Genomic DNA, 21,516 nt, shown 5'->3' on the forward strand with positions numbered 1-21,516 from the left:
TAAGGCACCTGTGAGCTGGAATTTAAACTGACACCCTTGGGGTAGTTTCTTCAGTTCCTGGCCTTTGGAAACTCTTGTTGTGTCCTATTGGACTGGATATGTCCATTTTAACGTGAAGATGGATTTAACTTTCGTGATCTTGTGGCTATTGACAGTTCTCTTGGAAGGCGTCACTAGCCAAGGGGTTTATGGTAAGTTCTTCAAGCTCTTGACACCAGTTCCTTTCCTGTTCCTCAGTCGTTGACCCTGTCGGTTGCCTGAGACTTTTTTTTTTTCAGGTCAAGGGTTCACTGGTGAACCAACCAGGCTCATCTGAAAAAAAAAACACAAATGGCAAAGTGTAATAACCCATAGCAACCAATCTTCAGTTGGCCAAAAAGTCATATCAGGGAAAGATGGGTTGTGATTGTTTGCTGTGGGCTATTGCACTTTGTCCATTGCTGTCTCCTTGTTGACCAAGCCTGTGAGTCTCACCTGTAGTCAAGGTGGACTAGCAAGACTGAGAAGCTCCTAGATGGATTTGGTTGGATGGATTATAGCAATGACAGAGAGAGCTTGGGTGGTCTGCTATGAGTGTCTCACATATATGACCAAACTGTTTTTGTTTTTTTATTTATTTTGCTTTATTTACATTGATTAAAGGTCATTAATTCAAACCCATTTAGCCTATGCCAACACATGCCATCATCTGGCACAACTCCATTAGTGGAGGAGCAAAAAAAAAAAAAACCTGTATAATCTGCATGCTTGGCCTTAAAACTCTGATGTGTTCAGATGATCACACTGCACAAGCAGAGCTGAAAGAAGGATGCCATTAGTCTAATCACAGCTCCAGCTTGGCTGAGAGAGTCTAAAAATGTGTGTGCTATTACATATCCACCTGTATTGCTCCAGTTGTTGCAAGCATTATGGACTGCCAGCTTGCAAACCTGCCTCAATCATCCAATTTTCCATTGACAAAACAGCTGAATGCAGTGAAGGGATATAAAAGGCTTTTTTTATTTTTGGTCAACAAATGTGACACTGACATCGGGCAAATAGCAGGCGTTCGCAGAAGGCTATGCAGAGAGTGGTGATCAGGTATACCCAGCGCTGCATCTAATGTCACCCCGACAGCCCCAGTTCCTGGTGGCAATTAAATAAAAAGCCCAGGGAGCATCAGGCACCCCTGCAAAGTAGTTTCAAGTTGCTGAGCAAGGGGTCTTGGAATGGCTGGCAGCCTCCAACCCATCTTCAGGCAAGGATGTGGTGGTATTTCAAGTATGTATCACAGACATGACATAATAGAGGATCCCACATTGCCATTCCATGGAGCCACATGAAGCTATCCCTCTACAAAATCCTATAGGCTTGCTGATTAATGAACTTGCTGATGTTCAGCACATATTAATAATCTATTACCGCACATGCAGCAATCAACTGTGATTTAATTATTGACTTTTCCCATATTATAAATACACTAATGGTCGACAGATGGTGTTTGCAAAAACACATCCAATCCCAGTATACAGCCTCAGTTGCCAATGTTGTTTTTTTTATTATTATCATTCCACTGGAGATGGGATGCACAGGGCTGAAAAGACCCATTTAATTGCGTTTAGCGCTGAGATGCTAATCATCTTGCTCATACAAGCAGGAGCAATGTAGGAAAGGAGCCGGTGGGCGTGGCTAACACAGTGTCTGGAAAGGGGGGTCGATAGGGGGTGTAGCCAAGTCTCAACAGACCCTTTACTGTTTTCACATAGCAGCTTTTGTGTCCTTTGCATTGGCAATCTGATAGATCCTTTTTTTTTTATTATTTGTGACACCCAAAACAGTGATTTTTGGAAGCACTACACAAATAAGCTGAGATCTTGAGTGCATCCAATTCAAAAGGGGGGAATTATTATTTTTAGAGCTCTTCCTGGGAAAAAAAAAAAAGAGGTGGAGGGTGGGGGTGATACATCTTGTTCAGGATGATGAGATTTCATGCCAGGGTAATTGGGTAACGCAGAGTATTCATGTGTTTCCTAAACACAGATCAATGAGCAGCAAATGGATAATCAAGCAAGGGGAGACTGGAAGCATGCACGGCAATAGACTGTGAAAGCTCGATGCGATAGGCTTGCCCAGCTAAGCGAGGCTGACTGACTTCACTTGATATCTAGGTCAGCAAAAAGTCGGTGCCAGATGGTGTCAGAATTGACCAATGGGGTCTGCATGCCACAACTCAGTCACTGCACATGTAGCAGCAGCAGCGCACATTGCATAGGAAGCACCTGGTCATCACATGTGTACTCCATGCAGAATGTTGGACACATGACATAGGACATACTATATAATTTGTATTACACATACAGCACAATGGCATAGTGGTTAGTACTTCTGCCTTGTGGCACTGGGTGTCCCCGGTTCAGGTGCTGGTCAGGAAACTATCTACAAGGAGTTTGCATGTTCTCCCTGTGCTTGTGTGGGTTTCCTCCGGGTACTCCGGTTTACTCCCACACTCCAAAGACATGCTGGTTGGTTCATTGGCTCCTGTCTAAATTGGCCCTGTATGCATGTGAGATGGGGATCTTAGATTGTAAGCTCCTTGAGGGCAGGGACTGATGTGAATCTGCACAATGTAAAGCACAGCGTAAATTGTCAGCACTATATAAATACCAATAATAGATATATACATAAGAGAATGTGCAAGCTGCACTGGCAACTAACTTCAGCTTACTGCAGGAGAAAAGGTGATCGATCAGTTATTATGGGTTACTGCATTCAAGCAGTGCAAGGATGTGCCAAACGACAGCAACCAATCAGATCTTATCTTTAATTAGACAAGAAAAGTCAGAACAGGGAGATGTTTCCTTCCGCTTGGTATGAGTTTCCGTACTTGCACATTGCTCTCCATGAACCTGGAAATGCACAAGCGTCTCATCCGAGGTTGTGCGTTATTTAAAAGAGATAAATGCCCTTATTCGGTGAATCAGATCAATAAGAATGCTGAGGGTGCGGTAACCAATAGCAACTGATCAGGTTGGTTGGTTGATACAAATGTACCTGATGTTCTTGATTCTACTAAACAAGTCAGATTCATCAAGGTACATAAAATGAAAATATATATAGCAGACGCTTGAGTTTTTGCCTATTTTTTCTTTAGGGGGGGGGGTTAAAAAATTAAAGGGAAAATCAGATTGCCCAAATTTAGTCACATTGCGCACACATCTATGGACAACACACACTCTGCTGCAGATTTACCAAACACTATGCAATGTGAGGACCTATTATACAACGCATTCACTTTGTATCCATTCAGGCAGGCCCACATGCTATTTAATTGTTGGCAGATCTAATAGAGATTGTACAATGAGATTTTAACATGTATGGACTGATGGCAGATGGGAAAATTTGCAGCAGAAAATGTGCAGAATTTTTAAGGCGAAACAACCCTTTCCCCTATCTTAAAGTCACTCCCTTGCTGGCCCGTACAGTTGCAGAATCTCCCTGAATAGCAAGGGAGCCGCTATGGAGCCACAGCATGCTGGACCAGTCAACAAGGGAGCAAACCCAAAGGAGAAGGTAACTGGTCACATAATAATCTTGTCCGTCCTCCTCCATCAGCCTCGTTCTGCATACAGGTCAGTGACACCAAAAGCCCACAAGCTATTGAATGAGGGTGACAGCCAGAGAACTGGCATTGGCAGCAATGGCAGCCCCCATACGTCCTTGCTATAGATTTCCTTTCAATGTAGCCCGTGTGCTTCCACTAAGAACACCAGCCCAGAGAATGGATTTTTGTAATCTGAAATTACGGTCTGGTATATTTTGGAAATGTTTCGTTACTCAGTGATCAATATGCGTAAATATGCCAAGTATGAGCCGGTGTTACTGTAGGCGAGCTTGTTCGAAAATGTTTAATTTATCAGATGCAAAAACTTAATAAATAACAATTTTGCTAATTACGGGAGTTGCAAATGATGGGGAATCCCATCTTGAGACAATTTGCTGGTAATTACAAGGCATTAGTGGCTGCATAAAGCATGTATTCTTTGTAAATGTGCACTGAATATATGGGTAGGTCTCATTTACTAAGGCGATGTGCTAAATGCAGTAACCAGTATCAGCCAATCAGATTGCTCCTAACTGCTGAACGCGTGAATGTTTCCGATATGTCTAAATGCACTCTGAACAACAGCACTGCTCTGTTTATATGCTGTTGGACAACTTTGGACAACAAACCACACATTTGTTTCAGTTCTAAATGCACGTTCTTAAAACAGGCCTACTCTAAAACATAAGTGCTTTCAAATATATCATATTTGTACCCCTGTTTTAAATCTTTGTTTTGGGTAGGGTGTGGAAGAGTTAGGACCTTTTTATTGCCATCTTTTTTCCCCTGGGGATATTTCTCCTTACTTCCTGTCACCATGACATTGTGTCACAGTAAGTGATGGGAAATCTCTTCAATGGGGACAGATACAGCAACTAACTAACCTAATTGTACAGTAGGGGTAGGTGAGAATCTAGGGACACAATGTCCTCTGATTTGTTGCTCTGGAATAAGAGGGACAGAAAGTGGAGGGAGGTTATAAGAGTCACAATGGAAAATCTCTCCATACAGGACAGATACAGGAACTAACTAACTAACTAACTAACTAACTAACTAACTAGCCTACTTGTACATGAGGGGTAGATTAGAACCTAGGAATCCAAAAATCTTCCCAGTGGGGACAGGTATAGCTACTGACTATCTTACTTGTGCAGTAGGAGTAGGTTAGAACTTAGGGACCCACTGTCTTCTCCTTCCCCACTATATCCAGAACTAGAATAACATTTTGGCTGGAGTTGGGCTTTACCTAAATAGCTCTATGGCTCGGGTAGGCAACATTGGCACTCCAGCCTTTGTGCAACCACACTTCCCTTGAAAGCCACAGACATGACTACCAAAGGCAGAGGTATAATGATATTTGCAGTTTTAGCAGTGTTGGAGTTCACACAAGGGAGGACTGTTTTCATAAAAGGGTACTCGCCCCAGAAAGTGAGATCAACAAGAAATTTAAGCCACAGGTCAACAGGGAGCTTGGCCTTTGAAGCTAATGGGTCCATGTCTTAACTCACTGTGGTTCTAGGCAACCAATAGACACCCTGCTTAAAAGAGAAATGTTTTATGCCTTGGTGACTAAGACCAAATATCTTCTTTAAAGTGTTCATATTAATTATATAACAGAGGCTGCCATTATAGTGGGCTGCTCCAACATTTTTAGAGGATGGGGCCTACCAACTCTTTAGGATGATTAGGGAAATCACTATGGCATATCATGACTCAGAGATCTCTCTTCTTCCCAGTGAATCTGTACATCCATCATATTCCAAAAAGCTTGCCTCGAGCCTACATGTAACAGGTGTACTTTATATACATTGATGGCTTACCAGCAGGATTAATGGCGTATAAACATAACATCTGGGGGAGAGAAGCAGGGAACATTTAACACCATTTTAAACATGAGGGGGGAGGGGGGCTGGCAATTTTGCGAAGTGATACCTGTTTAATGGCTTGAAGAATTTTCTTCATATTTCATAATTCACAAGGATCTCATTTGTCAAAGACGTTACTCAGCCGGGGTTTGTAAACCAAGCTGAAGAAGCACAAGATTTCCACTATTGTCTGCCTCAGTTGTTCTATATAGTTGTTGAGTGTTATTGACATCCAGGGATAGCTCCAGATATTGGATTGATGTCCGCGGATGTAAACTTTGTCCAATGCAAAGGTACCTTATGTTGGCTTGTAGATAGCTTCACCAAAAATCAGTGCACAATCTACAGCAGGCATGCCTAGTCTATTTGAATGCTATGTTCAAGTATTAGACTATAAGCAAGTCAATAATTAGTAGAAAAGCTTGCGATTATCAAACCGTTTCTGGCCATTTAGAGTGCAATAACAAATACCTAAGTTGGCATACTCATACTAGCTATGTTAATTATCACTGTTAGGGAGGGAGCAAAGTCCCCCTGTTTGCTGGAGTGGAACCCAATAGCAGGGAACAATACCAGAAGGAGAGTCCAGGCTGAGGTACAAGATAGGATGATCCAAAATGCGTTGTCAGTGTACAGTCCGGGTTGAGGCAGGCAGCAAGTATCATATAAACGGGGGGAAACAAGCCAGGTGTCAATAACCAGGAGATCCGAATAGCGGGAGAAGGAAGGCAGGAAACAGGAAATGAGGCTTCGTAGCTACTTTGGGTATGGCAGAATAACTCAGCAACAAGTCTTGGCTCTGGCTGGAATTTGAACCCAGCAGGGACCAGAGACGACCCCGTTGTCTGGGTAACAAGGAAGCCACAGGTCTCTGGGAACCAATGGGATGGCTGGGAGAGAAGGTGTGCTCGCAAGGCCACGGCAGCATCACGTGCGCACGTCACCTGTACGCACCCGCAACCTGCAGTTGGCAGGCACCAAATCACCCCAAGAAGGACCCTACAGTCTCCGCCGTGCCGGCCAGACCCCAGGTAAGAGGGCACCCTGGTCCCACGACAATCACACAGGGAAATCTTACACCTTTGTTAAAGGCTCAAATGTAATGATCCAAAGCAAGGGGAAGGATCCAGAGCAAAGGGAAGGATCCAAAGCAATGGGAAGGATCCAACACAATGGTAATTATCCAAAGCAAAGGGAAGGATCCAAGAACTGTCAATATGCCACTATCAACATCGGATTCCGATTTATAGGTGATTTGTATAAGGACAGGCCAATATCGCCTCTCCTTTTGTTCCCAGTGAGATGCATGTCGGTATCTGCCACACTTAAAGGCAAATATCAACTTTTTCTTTATCAACTATTACTGGCAGGATTGCCATGTAAGAAACTTTGCAACACATCAACAAAAAATGTTTTGCTTAAGAAAACTGTTTACAGTGAGCCATGATGCCCAACATATTTGCAAATAGGTTTTAGGTTTACATACACATCAATACTTAGGTCTGTTTAATAGTTATGGTTGAGTGTGGCTCATAAGCCGAAGTAGAGATGCCTGTTATAGATTGTTGTAGCCACAATGGGTATGCAGAACCTTGTGCTGAATATCAACAAGAGCTCCTGACACCGGGCATCCGTATCCATTCCTGTTTTGACAGGTTTAAGGTAAAAGCAAGACAGCCAGTGAATAATGAGACTGCTCTTGTATAGCTAAACATCTGTTAGTAAAAAGCCAGTGACCCAGGCAGTGCATGCACCGCAGGCTATGTAATGTACTTTTTTATTGGATCAATACAATATTATGCCCTAGTAAAAACAATGCAATAAAACAGTAGTTATGCCTATAAAACTGCCATCATTTTTACAAGATTTGCTATTTGGTAATCTTAAAGTTTAGTGCGATTGCCGGCTGACTTTTACAAAGTCATTGGATTGTATTTGCATGATACATATTGGCATGATCGACAATAATTTTCCATAATGTCATGTGTGGCACGTTTGTTGTTTTATTAGGCCTAATTAAATATATGCCATCTGTTCAGAGAGATGAACGCAGTGTACAGGCATTATTTTTTATGAAACCTTGCATGATATAAGGAGATCAGTAACTTGCTGTGACTCACTCAATAGTCACTTCATAATACTGTACATTGCAAAGACAAATAGGAATCAGATGTTGCAAGCTACTGTAGCCAAACCGGAATTGGATTTGAAGAATTAACCTAGGAAAGCGGGAAAATTCAGTTGGTGGGCTGCTGAGGTCTTAAATACATTGCAATTGTGCCCAAAGCAACACTTTCCTTAAACATAAATGTGTATGCTTGCAACAAGTGCAAAGCAGCCTGCTCTACACTGGTTACCCATATATCTCAAGGTCTTCTCAAGTGTAACCCTGAAATCTGAGACCTTTGATATGTACACTGAGTAGCCAGATTGTTATGACCACCTGACGTTTGTAGGCAAATTAGCTATAATTAGCTATAATTTCGCGCTGATACCAGATATGGGGCATTATGTCTCCATCTGACACCAATGAAGGGTCACTGTTCCTATCACTGATACCAGCTATGGAACATTATGTTTCCATCTGACACCAATGATGGGACACTGTTCCTCCCCCTGATACCAATCATGGAGCACTATCCCTCCCACTGATACCAGTTGTAGGTCAATATTACCCCCACTGACACCAACAGTGGGGCACTATTTCCCATTTCAATAGCCAGAGATGCTAGGTAATCTTTTATTCCATATGCTCAAATATCCTAGGGCATTGTTTACCCCCATTGATGCCAGAGCCTTTTCCTGTTTGAAGAAATGTAAACTGGGGATTTGTTTTGAAAGCTTGATGATTCCCCGTCTAAAAATAAATAAAAACATTGTAATTTTACCTAAGAAGCTCAACAGGCAAAACTGAGAGTTTCTGCTCCGGCAAAATTTTGCCGACGTCGAAATCAATTTCACCAACATCTCTATAAATAAATAAGTGATTTGCTGTAATGTATTATGTTACATTAAATCCGTATTTGCTTCCTTGCTAAATCATGCATGGCTGGGTTCTGAACCGGAAAACACTTCACAGTGTACACGCTCATCCTCAACCATAAAGATATGTCTCCAGATTCCTGTCTGCCTATAGATATCAGTGTTGTCCATGAATTTTACCTGTGTTACTGTCCACAATGTGACGTCATTTAGCTGCATGAATTGCGGAGCAAGTAATTAAGCAGCATGGCCAATCAATAGCCATTTAAAATAGTGAAGTGAATGCTTTCCAGCAGTCGTAGCAGGAGGTGGGCACGTTTTCTCTTAGCTGTACAGAGAACAGCAGGAGTGAGAAGAGAGGGAGAGGGAACACAGTGGATATGACATATTATATGTTACAGTACATAACTGTAAAAAAATGGAACTGATAGCATATTAAATATAGGGTACAATGAGCTTCATCTTCAAGATAGTCCCACTGATGAGATATGTGTGATTTTTTTTATTTTGAATAATCAAAACTCTGCTGTAAATTCTGAAGGTATAATGATTTATCCAAGAGCCCAGTGACCATATCCATGCAGCCTGGAATGCAAATTGTTTTGGTAGGGCACAATATACAATTCCCCAGCATGCCTCCCTATCAACTAGCAAAGAAGACCTATCCAATCTGTTTCAAAATAAATACAGTGGTCTTTGTTGCATATGTAGAAGCTGCATGTCATCCTCTCCTTCCTCTTACAACACATGAGCCAATGGAAGTCTGTAGAAAGACAGGAGACGCTTTGCTTCTCACTGCTGACTAGGAATAAGGGACATTGGGGGTTTTGCTTTGCAAAAAGGAGCTATGTCGGTGAAATTCTCCATATTGGCAAATGCATTATAAATAGGTGAAGTTGAAAGGGTGGGTTTTACAAATGCAGTTGGATTTATTGATGGTTCTTTCCAGGTGCACCTACAGTAATTACAGTAGTAACTTATATGTCTTTGTTTATCAACAAAGCCATGTGGTCACGTTAAGGTTTTCACAAACAGTCTGTGCTAACTGTGCTATGAAAAATTCTTAACTGCAGAAAGTTGCAGAAGACAATGCTGTAACAGTAAAATGGTAGAAGCCTAATCAATTCAAAACTAGCATGGGTGATGCACAGTGAGGGGACCAACAGTGGTATGGAACATTCAGCAGTTCTTGTATACACTAGGTATTTTGTTATATTTTGTCTCGGGTATTTTAAGGTCATAGAAAAGATTGCTGATTTGCAGGATAACTGAGTCACACGCACTTAATTATGATAAATAATAGAGCACTATAAAGGAATAATGTATAATTTATAAAATATATTTCAAAAGTCCTATGAGTATCGATTACCTGTATTAATTATTGCAGTTTACACAATTTTAACCTTGGTAAAGGTGCCAGAAAATATTTGTATAAGCTATGTAAACCGCAAAATCAAATAAAAAGCTTTGAAGAAATAGAGAACAGCTTGGGATCGTATTATGTAAAATCTTAACTGGATGAGGAAACCAAAAATGTTTTAACATGTGGCCCAAAAACATATACCTGCTTTAAAAGGTCATCCAAAAAGTTTATTTAAAGGTGACCCACCATAGAGCCAATCATTTGCATTTTAGCATCACTCTCTTTTTAGGCCAGCAAGCCTGTGTCAAGGGAACTATGGGAGCATCCATACCTGACCTTTCCTTTTAAAAAATGCCAGGTTTTCAAAACATTTCCTTATTTTCTAATGCCAGAGGTGTTTAGGTCTTTAACTATTGCCTATTAACGATCTGGTTTCAATTTTTAAAGCTTGGAGAATGACTAATATGCAAATTGGTTGACTAACTGTGCAATCAGAATAATTTGTTGTCTGGGTCCGCTCTACCTTATAATCATTGGGAGTGAATATGAGCCAAGCTAAATCGAACTCATTCCTGACATGGATCATTAGTAAAAGCAATATTATCCATATGCAGGTCCCAGTGTTTTCCATTCTTCCACGAGTATGACTTTTGGTGGCACATGGAACACCATCACTGGTTATCGTTTTTAACAAAAAGGTTTGTCATATTCTAAAATTCCAATGGAGTTGTCATTTGGGCAGCTCAGATGCCGTACAAACATTCTACTCCAAAACCATCCATTCAGGAGCACATTGTCCCTGGAAATCTAAAATGTTGGCACGTATAGTCATACTTTTTTCTTATTTTTTTTTCTTAAAGTGCATGCAAAGCCAATTTGTTTTAGCTTTGGATAGAGCATGGAAGGGTTAAAAGGCCAGCCAGTTTATGTTTTTGCTGTCTGTGTACCATTAGAATATTTCCCCATCACTTCCTGTCCCAGAGATGCAACAGGAAGTTAGAGGAAATTTCCCAAAGTGAAGGGAATTCTTAGACAATTATCTCCAGAATAGGTGTCCCTATTGGAAGATTTCCCCAAGACATTTTCCTGGGGACAAATCTCTTGTTTTGGATTTGCCCTCAGGTTCATGGTGACAATGGTCACCAGTGCAAATAAAGGGAGGGTACATAGACAGCAATAAAACCTGACAGCAGGTCTAACCCTTCCCCATTCCATCCAAAACTCAACTTTGCTTGGAGATAAACTTGAAACTCCATGAATCTATGGACTATGAGTCCATATCTGCAGGATTGTCATTCCTTTCTGGTTGATCGTTTAAGATATTACTCAGCATTCATTATAAATGGATCAGCCACTGTGGATTACACATTTATCTTTGCAAAATCTTTTCTTTTGTACAAAGAGTGTGCAACGGAGCCTATAAAGCTGTGACACAAGGGCATATGACAAGAGGATGTCCCTTGAGATTAGAGGGAAGAAGATTTCACCTTTAACAGAGAAAGTAGTTCTTCACCAGGAGGGCAGCCTAGACTTGGAAATCATTACGGGAGGTGGCTGAGACTATGGGAATCTTTACGACAGGGTTAGGCACCTTTTCAGAAAAATAGGACACCAGGGTGATGCCAATTAATCTAGAGAAAGTTGATTCGGGGGAGGAAAGTAGCTGTCATGAAAGGGTCACCATGCAATGTTTTCTCGCTTAGATACAGATGAAATATATCGCTACTCACAGGCTCGCTTGGTTTTGAAATGCATTTTATTCTGGAAGAACATCTTGCAATGTGATATTACAAAAAAAAAGTGAGTCTCATTGTGAAGTCCCTCGCGATGTTAGAATGTAAAAACTCTACTTCTCAAGGCTTTGTCATTATATTTTGACCTTGTCCATGAACTGTGCAGTAGAATTTTCTACTAGACTAAACTTTCTCTTTTTCTAGCCACTATAAGGTCAGCAAATCTGTGAAGGAATAAAACTTATCCTGAGCTCCTGCTTTACCAAAAAATATGGTTACACCACTGCCATATATGTGATCACTGAGGCCCACCCTGGATAGACTGTAGCAGGTGTATAAACTAGATGGGGATACTCTGCTACATGTATGTAAACGTGTTATAAAATGTAACGCCATTCTAACCTTAAGAAAGCTACAACCTGCTCTGTGAAAAACACATTTTATGGAGTCCTCATGGCCCAGTTCCTCTATGTGGGTCATGCCCTTTACTTAGTAGCTGCATCTGAGTTGGTTTGAACCCAGAAAAAGGCTTTGCATATTAACTGCTTTAATGGAAAGAAAGTAAACATTCTAACCGGTTAAATTTAGTGGGTTAAACACTTTCCAATCAGTCTCTTGATTTTTTTTTATCTAGGCCAGACTTATTTTTTTTAAATGAGCTCTAAAAAAAGATAATAAAACATAATTTTATTTAGAAAAATATTAATAAAAAAAAAATAAGAATGATTTTAAATACAACTAGTTTTGGTACATGAGTCGCTTTTTATATTTGCTTCTGAATGTGAACAGAGTGTGGACTTCATCAGTATTCTGCTTCTCCTCCGTTATCCAATAAGCAGGCTGCAAGTAGGTAGTTGACCAGCTTGTATGCTATCGCCTCATATCATGCTATCAGGCTCTTCCCATTAGAACCTGTCCCTTTTTTTCCAGCATGTTTTGTGGTTTTGTTTTGTTTTTTCTTGCCCTCCCTTTTTGGATTAGCTTGTTACGTCCCGTAGCATGCTGACATGGGGTGAGCCAGGAATATGGAAATTGTTATCCAATACTTACCGTAATCTTCCTTTCCTGGCTCATCCTCATATCAGCATACGTTCCCACCCTGGCGTCCTTTTTCTAGCTTTTTAGGGAACACTTATTTTTGAGTCATCTTTTATCTTCTGGCTAGGGGTCATGGGAGCAGAGATGACCTGTAGTATGCTGACAAGAGGATAAGCCAGGAAGGATAATTATGATAAGTATTGAATAATAATTTTCCTATAAATATCTATGTGTAGAATATATATATATTTTTGTATATATACTGTATATATATATATTGGAGAGAGAGAGAGATTTATATAGGAAAATTGTTATTCGATACTTAGCGTAATTTTCCTGGCTCATCCTCATGTCAGCATAGTACGGGTATAAATGTCAGCTTTTTGCAGCCTCCCACATTCCCAGCACAGATCACATAAAATTATGTCACGTTTGCCAAAGTACAAACCATAACGTATATACACAAAAACGCCTACGGTACTTGTTTTTATTATTGATGTTAAAAACATAAAATATTTTTAAATATAATTTTGATTAAAACTATTTATAATTAGCAAACAATCTTTCTCCACATGTTTCCACTTCTCTTCAAAAGTCAAAAAGACTGATTCATGAAAAAAATTCTAACTGTACCTGGTCATTTAAAAATAAAATGTTATTTGAAAAAAAACAACAAAAAAAACAGATACAGATGCTGAAAATGACTCAAGCTCAACGTTTCCATTCATTTTTTTCACCTGTATTCCTACCTAGAGCCTTCGCATCTAGTCTAGCGTTATCGGTTAGTCATCAGTATAATTCCTGTAGCTGTCATGCAGTGTGTATTTCCAGTATGCTTTTGTGCTGTAATTGTAGAATGACGATTTTGTTCATTTGATGGATACCCATGTGAGCATTAGACAAAGGATGACAGGAAATAAGATGTATTATGATATAATTTTACATAGGTGATATGGAACAACATATGGAGCTGACTGATCTGCAGTAAATAACTGGGATGGCTTTATGTAGTCAATTTAATCACATAAATTGGGCAAAGAGATGGTTGTGTATGTGGAGGGAGAGGCATACACATTCAGTGATATGGGAAAACCTTAAAGTAGAGCCTCTGCTCCTTCCAGTCAACAGAGGACCGTTAAGATGATCTACAATTCTTAAAGTGTATCTCTAGGCAAATCCTTTTCTTTTAGTTTTGAAAAGAGTGGGGAAAGGTTAGACCCTCTATTAAGTTTTTATTGCTGGATGTGTCCCACTAGGCGAGGTAATTTTTGCTGGTATTATGTTGATTTCACAACATCAGTAAAGGCATTCTGGCATCTTTGAAGACAGTGTGATGGACTTCCTATTCTGATGATGCTCATGGTGGCACCATCCGTCAGTCAGTTCAGCACCTGCATGCAAATGAAAAGGGACTTAGCAGTCAGGTGTGCGATGGGCCACCTACGATACCCATTAGCGAGATTCACCCATTTATTTGTACTGGTGACCATTGTCCCCAAGAAAGAAATTGAAGGCAAATCCTAAATTATTGAGTTGTCTCCAGGACAAAGGGTGAGGATATGTTTTTCTCCTCCTGGCTTCCTGATTGGCTAGGAAGCCTGCTTCAGTTGTTGCTAGGCAGCCTGGCTTCCTAACCAATCAGCACATTATGAACCGCCTCCCGGCATTCTGATTGGTCAAGAATCCAGTCTGCCTAGCAACAAGTGAAGCCGGCTTCCTAGCCAATCAGAAAGCTGGGAGGTGGGTCATGACATGCTGTCCGGCTTCCTGGTTGGCTAGGTAGCTGACTGACCAACCAGGAAGCCGGGCGTCACCTCATGACATGCTGCCCGGCTTCCTGATAGATCAGGAAGCCAGGCAGCCTCAGGAAGTGAAGCCTATAGAACACAAGCTTCCCAGGCAATCAGAAAGCCGGGTAGCACGTCATGATCCACCACCTGGCTTCCTGATAATAGGGGCACACAGTATCGGTATCTGTGAATACCTACAAAAAAAATATATGTACTCTTACTCGATACCAAAAAAATGGTATTGGTGCATGCCTGGTTAGCATCTATTATTCAGGTGGCAATGGTAAAATTTGGGTTTTCCCATTACTTTCTCTCTCAGTGACAATGGTGACCGGGACAAGCTGGGGCACAAGGACCAATACAAATTTGACAGATGTCCTAATCCTTCTTTACACCATCCAAAGCTAAACAAAAAAAAGTATGAACTCTCCACACAGTATAGTACTATCCAAAAATGCCATTGAATGAAGTGGTGCTTAAAAACAGAGAAAACATCTTGTGCAATTGTGCTCATATAATAAGGAATTGAGCAACACACACATACGCTTACACACTAGTACAACTGTTTTATTTCAGATTGGTAGCATATGTAAAGAGCTGTTAGGGCTAAGTTCTAAGGGAAATTTGTACTCTTTGTTGCGCCTATTGAATTACCTCTTTGTCGGTGCGCTCTCCTATGTTAGATATTATGATTTATAATATTGTCTATCTAAGTTATTTATGATACTAGAGTAATATGTAAAACTGGTCAAATTACAATGTTTCATTGATTTTCCCCGTGAAAAGCTAACAAATCCTCAGCAGGGAACAAGTTGAAACATAGCATGCTTCTGCCATTTTTAAGTGCACCGTTCTTATTTATTTGCCGAATTCAACAGACTAGAAACAATAAAGCTTGAAATATATGTTTGAAACAATCGGAGCACCCCGCTGATTGAGCTGCTTCTTTTTTCGTAAAGTTAGTTGACTTATTAGGCCTTAATCCAAATCAATGAAGAGAATTTCAGGGTTTGCTAAACTCTCTGACCCTGTTAAACTTGCACTTACACCCAAAAGCCATGGTGTTTCTCTGAGTAGCCAAGTGAGGATGTGAAAACAATAAGCACGCTCTGCTTGCAGTTATCTGGAATATCATTAAAAAACAATTGATCTCAAGAAATAATCTTTAGAAAAAAAAATAAGGATACACAAAACCATCCTCCCATATCACTGTGAAAGACCTGCAGGAAGTTTAACAGCAATGCTAATATTTTAAAGATAACCGGTGGAGTTAGTGTTCCACTGTGTAGCCAGTTATGGAATTCCACATTGGCCGTAATTGTTAACAGCAATGGGGAACTCAGACTCTTTATGTGCAGTATTACTTTTTGTTAGGAAATGATGAACTAAAGCAAACAAAGGTAAAACGAAAAATAAATTGTGAAAATACAACCAGCAAACAGTAACACAAAATAACCAAGTACAATAAAATGGACAACGTTTTGACCATTCCTGAAGAAGGAATGATGAAAACGCATTGGCCAAGTGTGATGTCATCACGCACACATGCATGCAGACAGCTTGTTTTATCCCTAGTACTAGGTAAGCTTTTGTTTTTCAAGTTGTAATGGTATTTTTGCACTATGCGTTCTCCTCTTTACCTTTACATATGGTATATGCTCTACGGTTAATGATAGCTGGAATTCTTTTTATGGAATGATTTAATCTATTTTGAGGGACCATGGATGAGTGCTGTTTGACCTGCTTATTTTATAACTGCTCAACAGATTCTGTTGACTGTACCTGAATAAAGGGAGTGGTGAAAACACCTTGTGAGTTATCGGTTGGGACGATATTGTTTTTCTCGTCATTCACTGAACTTTATATGTGTGGTTTTATTCGGCACTTCTCTAACACATATTGTATACTTTTGAAATTGATTCATGGGTCTTTACATCTATCACATTTATATGTTAATGGTAGATGTTTACTGAACATCTCCACTAGACCTCTGAAAGCATGTTGTAATATCTGGCACCAAGCCATCAGTAGTAGATCCTGTAAGTCCTGTAAGTTGCCAGATGGGGCTTCCTTTGCTCCCCATGTGCATCAATAAGACTTGACTGCCCATGACCCTGTTGCCAGTTCACCAGTTTTTCTTCCTTGAACCAGTTTTGGTAGGTCCTGACCACTGCAGACCAGGAACATCCCACACGAGCTGCAGTTTTACAGTTGCTCTAACCCAGTAGTCTGGCCATCACAATTTGGCACTTGTCAAAGTCACTGAAATCCTTACACTTGTTTTTTTTTTTTGCTTCCAACACATCAACTTCAGGAACAAAATGTTTACTTGCTGCCTAATATATCCCCCCACTTCAAGGTGCCATTGTTGTGAGATAATCAATGTTATTCATTTCACCTCTCAGTGGTCAGAATGTTATGGCTGATTGGTGTATATGCAAAATATCAGGGTAATATCAAAAGATGGGAAGAGGATCTAACAGGGCTGCGTAGGATTGAGAACAACACAAGCTAGGCAGGCTAGCAGGTTATGGTGGTTAAAGCCAGTAGCAAATCAGGTAATGTAAAAAAATAAATAAAAATAAATTAAGGGAAGGTTAAGGGGCTCTGTAAACTTAAACAGTCTCCCGACAGCCAGATACAGGAGGTGAAGATGACTAAGGACCAGTGACTCGTGAGAGACACCTGCTGGTTGCTACTGGAATTACAAATGGGGAGCAGCAGGCTCCCAGCAAGTCCTAAAAAAATTACACATGTAGATGTATGTATGAAGTGGTCAGTGTAACAAGTAAAGTAGTATTAAACTCCCAAACAGTTTTTCAATAATGAATTCAGATCAAACAAATATACATTGCCCAGCAAAGTATTTTAGTGCTTACAGTCATCATGTCTCCAAACAGCTGGCTCCAAATCTCTGAGCTTAACTTCCCTGAACTTCCTGTCCAGTACCAGATCACAAAAGGCAGCACAGTGTCCAACAGCTGTTCATCTACTAGCTTGGAGAAGGGAGGAAGGAGGAGGAGGGAACAGCGAGTAAAGAAGCATCCTGTCCTGCAGTGCCTGTGTGTTTGTGGAGACAATCAATGCTTATTAGCACACACAAGGGTGGCTTCATAGGTCCCTGCAGGGGAAAGGAGCCACCCTAAAACAGTATATCAGGGCCAGTGCTTAGGGGACCAACTGACTGTAGGAAATTAAAAACAAAACATAATCTTAAACATCAAGGAGCAGCATCCATTGTAAGGGATTTAATCAGCATTTGAAATAGCTTAAAAACCTTTTGACTTTTATATTACTTTAAATATGCTGGAAGTATATTGGGATCAAGTGCTGTGGTGTGATAAATCAACAACTGAACTCAATCACCAACGGCACATTTGCAGGGAAAAGGAATGATAAGCATCTGAAAGAAATAAAACCTTGCTTTGGGTGATCTGCTTAGCTTTGGGTTTGTGCTTTAGTCAGTGTCATACAAAATACTAAGTAGACAGAAGGAAGAATGGCTTATCCTAAGTATTTACAAATCCCAGAGGAAAATGTCCCACCGTCAGCGAGGAACCCAAAGCTAAAAGGAGCTTGGATATTCCAGCAAGGCAATGAACCAATACATTTCAAAATCAACCATAAACTGCTTTAAGAAATGAAATATTATGGCTTTGAAATGGCTGTCGCTGTCCCCAGACTTCAGTATGATTGGCAAACTCTAGGTAAATCTCCAACATAAAATGCATGCAAAACAATCTCTGAATATTTCTGAATTTGAAGCTTTGGCCAAGAATACATACAATAAGATGACTAAGGAGACAAAGAGATTGCGAGGGCTAAAAGCAACATCTGGAGGCTGGGAAATCTGCAGAAGGTGTAGTTATTAATTACCCAACAACCCATTAACCAGACTATTTATACGCCATATTCTGTAGTTTTTGTTTTTGTTTTGTTATTTTTTCCCAATGCCCCATAAATTTCAGTATTTAATTGGCAATTTTGGATTATAATTTGCTAAAAACAATCACATTTAAAACAGTCCTCTATACAGATATAAAATGCAAAATCAATACAACTGTGTATCAGTTGATGCATACTTAAAGACGAACACTGGGCACAAATTGTATTACCCCCACACTGCAAGAGTTAACTGCTTGTTATTGCCTAGGATAAAAAAAAAACAAAACAACTTTTATACTCACTTGAACCTCTGACCCGCCACTGCAACAATGGTATATCCCTCAGCGTCCTCACATCCTATACACTGTATTGGACATGATGATGCAAAGGACATTAGACCGCTACAGCAGGGGAAGAGAGACGCTGCAGGGACTGGTCTAAGAACCAGCTGGCTCTGACGATAAGGTAAGTATAGTTTTGTTTTTACCCCAGGCTAAAATGTGCAGTAAACCCTTAAAGTGCTGGGGCAGTCCCACTACAAGGGTTAGTTAAATTTGTGCCTGGAGTTCTTCTTTACATGTACAACCCCTACTCCAAAAGGAAATCTGGCTGCAGACTAAGGTTTGCTGGAAAACTCGTTATTGCAGCCCATACAGCATCACAAAATCCCGCTATAGGTCCACCCCCCTCTGAGTCGTTTCACCCAAACATTGGCTTAGTTGTAGAGATGCAGGTAGAAATTCTCTACGATTAAGCCCATAATTGGGTGAAATGCGTCAAAGAGGGGCGTACCAAAGGCAAGGCTTTGTGATGCTGCATGAGGTGCAATAAATATTTTTCCAGCAAACCTTGGAGTGTGGCTGGATTTCCTTTTGCAGTGGGGGTTGTGTATGTCGAAGCATGGACGTGCTCAGCCGGAAGCACCCATTGTTTCTCTTGTCTGGCCATGAAGGAGCAGTGTTATTGCTTTATGAATGTGCATATTTAAATGTGTTTTTTTAATGCAAGCAGTGTACGTACCTAAATTAGCTTCTTACAGTCCCTTACTGCTGGGCATAGACTGGGGGAGGAAGAAATGCATAAGTAGCCAATCTACGGTGCTTCAGTGCATGCTAATACGAGGAGAGAGCAGAGTAACAAAGAGATGAGCTCCTTCTCTCAATGTCCTGTCACAGGCTGGGGGAGTGAAACCTGTAAATTTTACTCAACAGCAGGAGGGAGAAAGTAGGTCTGCTCCCATGCCAGGAAAGGCTGTGTGGTGAAAAGCTGTGTAAATCTAATGACTGGTACAGGGCTGTATAATAAGGCAACCTGACACGGTGGGATCTCATTGGGTCATTCGGGGGGGCTTCCACCCCCTTTCCGGCCAGAACATCCCAGGTTGCTAAGAGCTCTTAGCAATCTGTAAAGCTCTGGCCAGCATCCCGCCCAGCTCACTGACATCACTGGTTGTCAGTAGCTGAGTGGGACACCCTGACCAGTGTCCCACCCAGCTGAGTGGGACACCCTGTCCGGTGTCCCACCCAGCTGAGTGGTACGCCGGACAGAGTAACATGTGCTGTCACCAACACCACCACTCCCCGTAACGTTTGCCGCCACCACCACCTCTTCCCCCGTAATGTGCACCACAAACAATGCACCCCCCCAGTAACATGTATCGCCAGCACCGCCAACCACCGGATTTGCCTCAGGCAGCTAAAAGTGTAAAGATGCCCCTGCGTTGGTAGCAGTTCCCAAACACAGTATGTACAAAACATTGCTGTATTTAGCTATTTGCTATTTTAACTAGTTTCCAAAATCAACCAAACCTGTGCTTTGAACAGGGGATGCTCAAACTTTTGTACGTGACAGTACACATTGAAATATTTTATTTATTTATTTTTACCAGAAATTCCCATAATCTCAACAGACGCCAATAACACTACCAGCAAGGAACGTGTTTGCAAATGTTCGTGATTTCCTTTTGATTGCTAAGGTCAATGGCGCTTAGAAAATACTCTGGTTATTTCATGATGGGACAATTCATCCTCATCAGCTAATACTAGACCTTCTCATTCTCAGATTTCATGTTTGTTTATGCAGATTCCCTCAGTGCTCACTCATGTGTTGAATCAACGTGTCATAAATTGCAGATGAATCCAGAACAGATCTATTGCTGAACAAATGCATGATGTAGGGATAGGCTGCCAGGCACGAGGCTGGCACGGATGCCATGACATTTGCATGGAAGCAGAATGTACCTTGCAGGAATATGTGATATATTGCTTATGCAGTCAGTTAAATTTTTTATTTTATTCAACATTTTGGCACATCCTCATCAGTGGTCAGGTTGATGTTGTTAATCATTTATGGTGAATCTATGAAGCCCAAATACAAAATATTTGCACTTGTAATATTTTCTTCCTTTTGGGCTCTTAAATATAACATTAAAAGTGTTTTGTTATATCTTTTTGATGAGTTAAAAAAATGTACCTTTGTATCTTGCCAAAACTTCCTTTGACTCTTATTAATTACATTAAAAATAAACAATGATCCGTGCCAGTAAGTGTAAATATGAAAATATCTGGAAAATGTGAAAAACAATATTGTGCCGAGCTAAAAATCATACACATCTAATAAATTGAAACATATATAAATGATTCACATATATGAGCCTTCAAACAAATGAGGCATTGAAAATATCTACACACAGACAAAAAAGCAATATAGAGGAAAAAGAGTCCCAGGAAAAAACAAAACCAAACAATGGTGATTGTGCAAAAAAATTCCTCAGGTGATTCGCAGCCAATCTCCATGTAACTTTCAGGTAAGGATAATCACACAATACAGGCAGACCTTACAGTGAATGAGCGTTGCAATGAGAAAGCCTGAGGTGGTTACTTTGGTTAGCATCTCATTGGGTCAAGTGAGGGGACGGCATGTGTGCCTGCTGCCCCTTCCCAGCCAGTGCCTCCCAGGTTGCTTAAAGCTCTAAGCAACCTGTAATGTTCTGGCCGGCATCCCACCAAGCATCTGGCAACCAGTAAAGTCTGCGAGCTGGGCAGGACTAAGATGCCCATATTGCAAGTTCCCTCAGGGGATCTAATGCATGGAGCACTTGGTCCTTTTCTGATATATGTTTTAGTTACTGAGCTTGCATGCTCAACAGCTTGCCCCCTACCGCTGTCTGACCACGCTGCTAGAAAGGAGACAAATTATTCATTAAGTTTGACTTGCAGGCACAGAGAGAAGAGGAGGCAGTGACGGACAGTGCACACAGCAAGGGGGCAGTGACAGTGCA

General features: G+C 40.8%; 1 protein-coding gene across 2 annotated transcripts in view; it reads left to right on the forward strand.

Annotated features, from left to right (window-relative positions):
- The first annotated feature begins 51 nt into the window (after positions 1 to 51).
- The window catches only part of MDGA2 (MAM domain containing glycosylphosphatidylinositol anchor 2), a 521,930-nt gene continuing 500,465 nt past the window's right edge, over positions 52 to 21,516 (forward strand). For both annotated transcript variants that reach the window (XM_018563520.1, XM_018563521.1), the window contains exon 1: positions 52 to 191. In XM_018563520.1, the coding sequence (XP_018419022.1) occupies positions 119 to 191 (73 nt within the window). In that variant the 5' untranslated portion in view covers positions 52 to 118. The remainder of the gene's footprint in view (positions 192 to 21,516) is intronic.

Source organism: Nanorana parkeri, unplaced genomic scaffold (genome assembly GCF_000935625.1).
Source record: "Nanorana parkeri isolate BGI_ZX_2015 unplaced genomic scaffold, ASM93562v1 scaffold670, whole genome shotgun sequence".
Taxonomy (NCBI): domain Eukaryota; kingdom Metazoa; phylum Chordata; class Amphibia; order Anura; family Dicroglossidae; genus Nanorana; species Nanorana parkeri.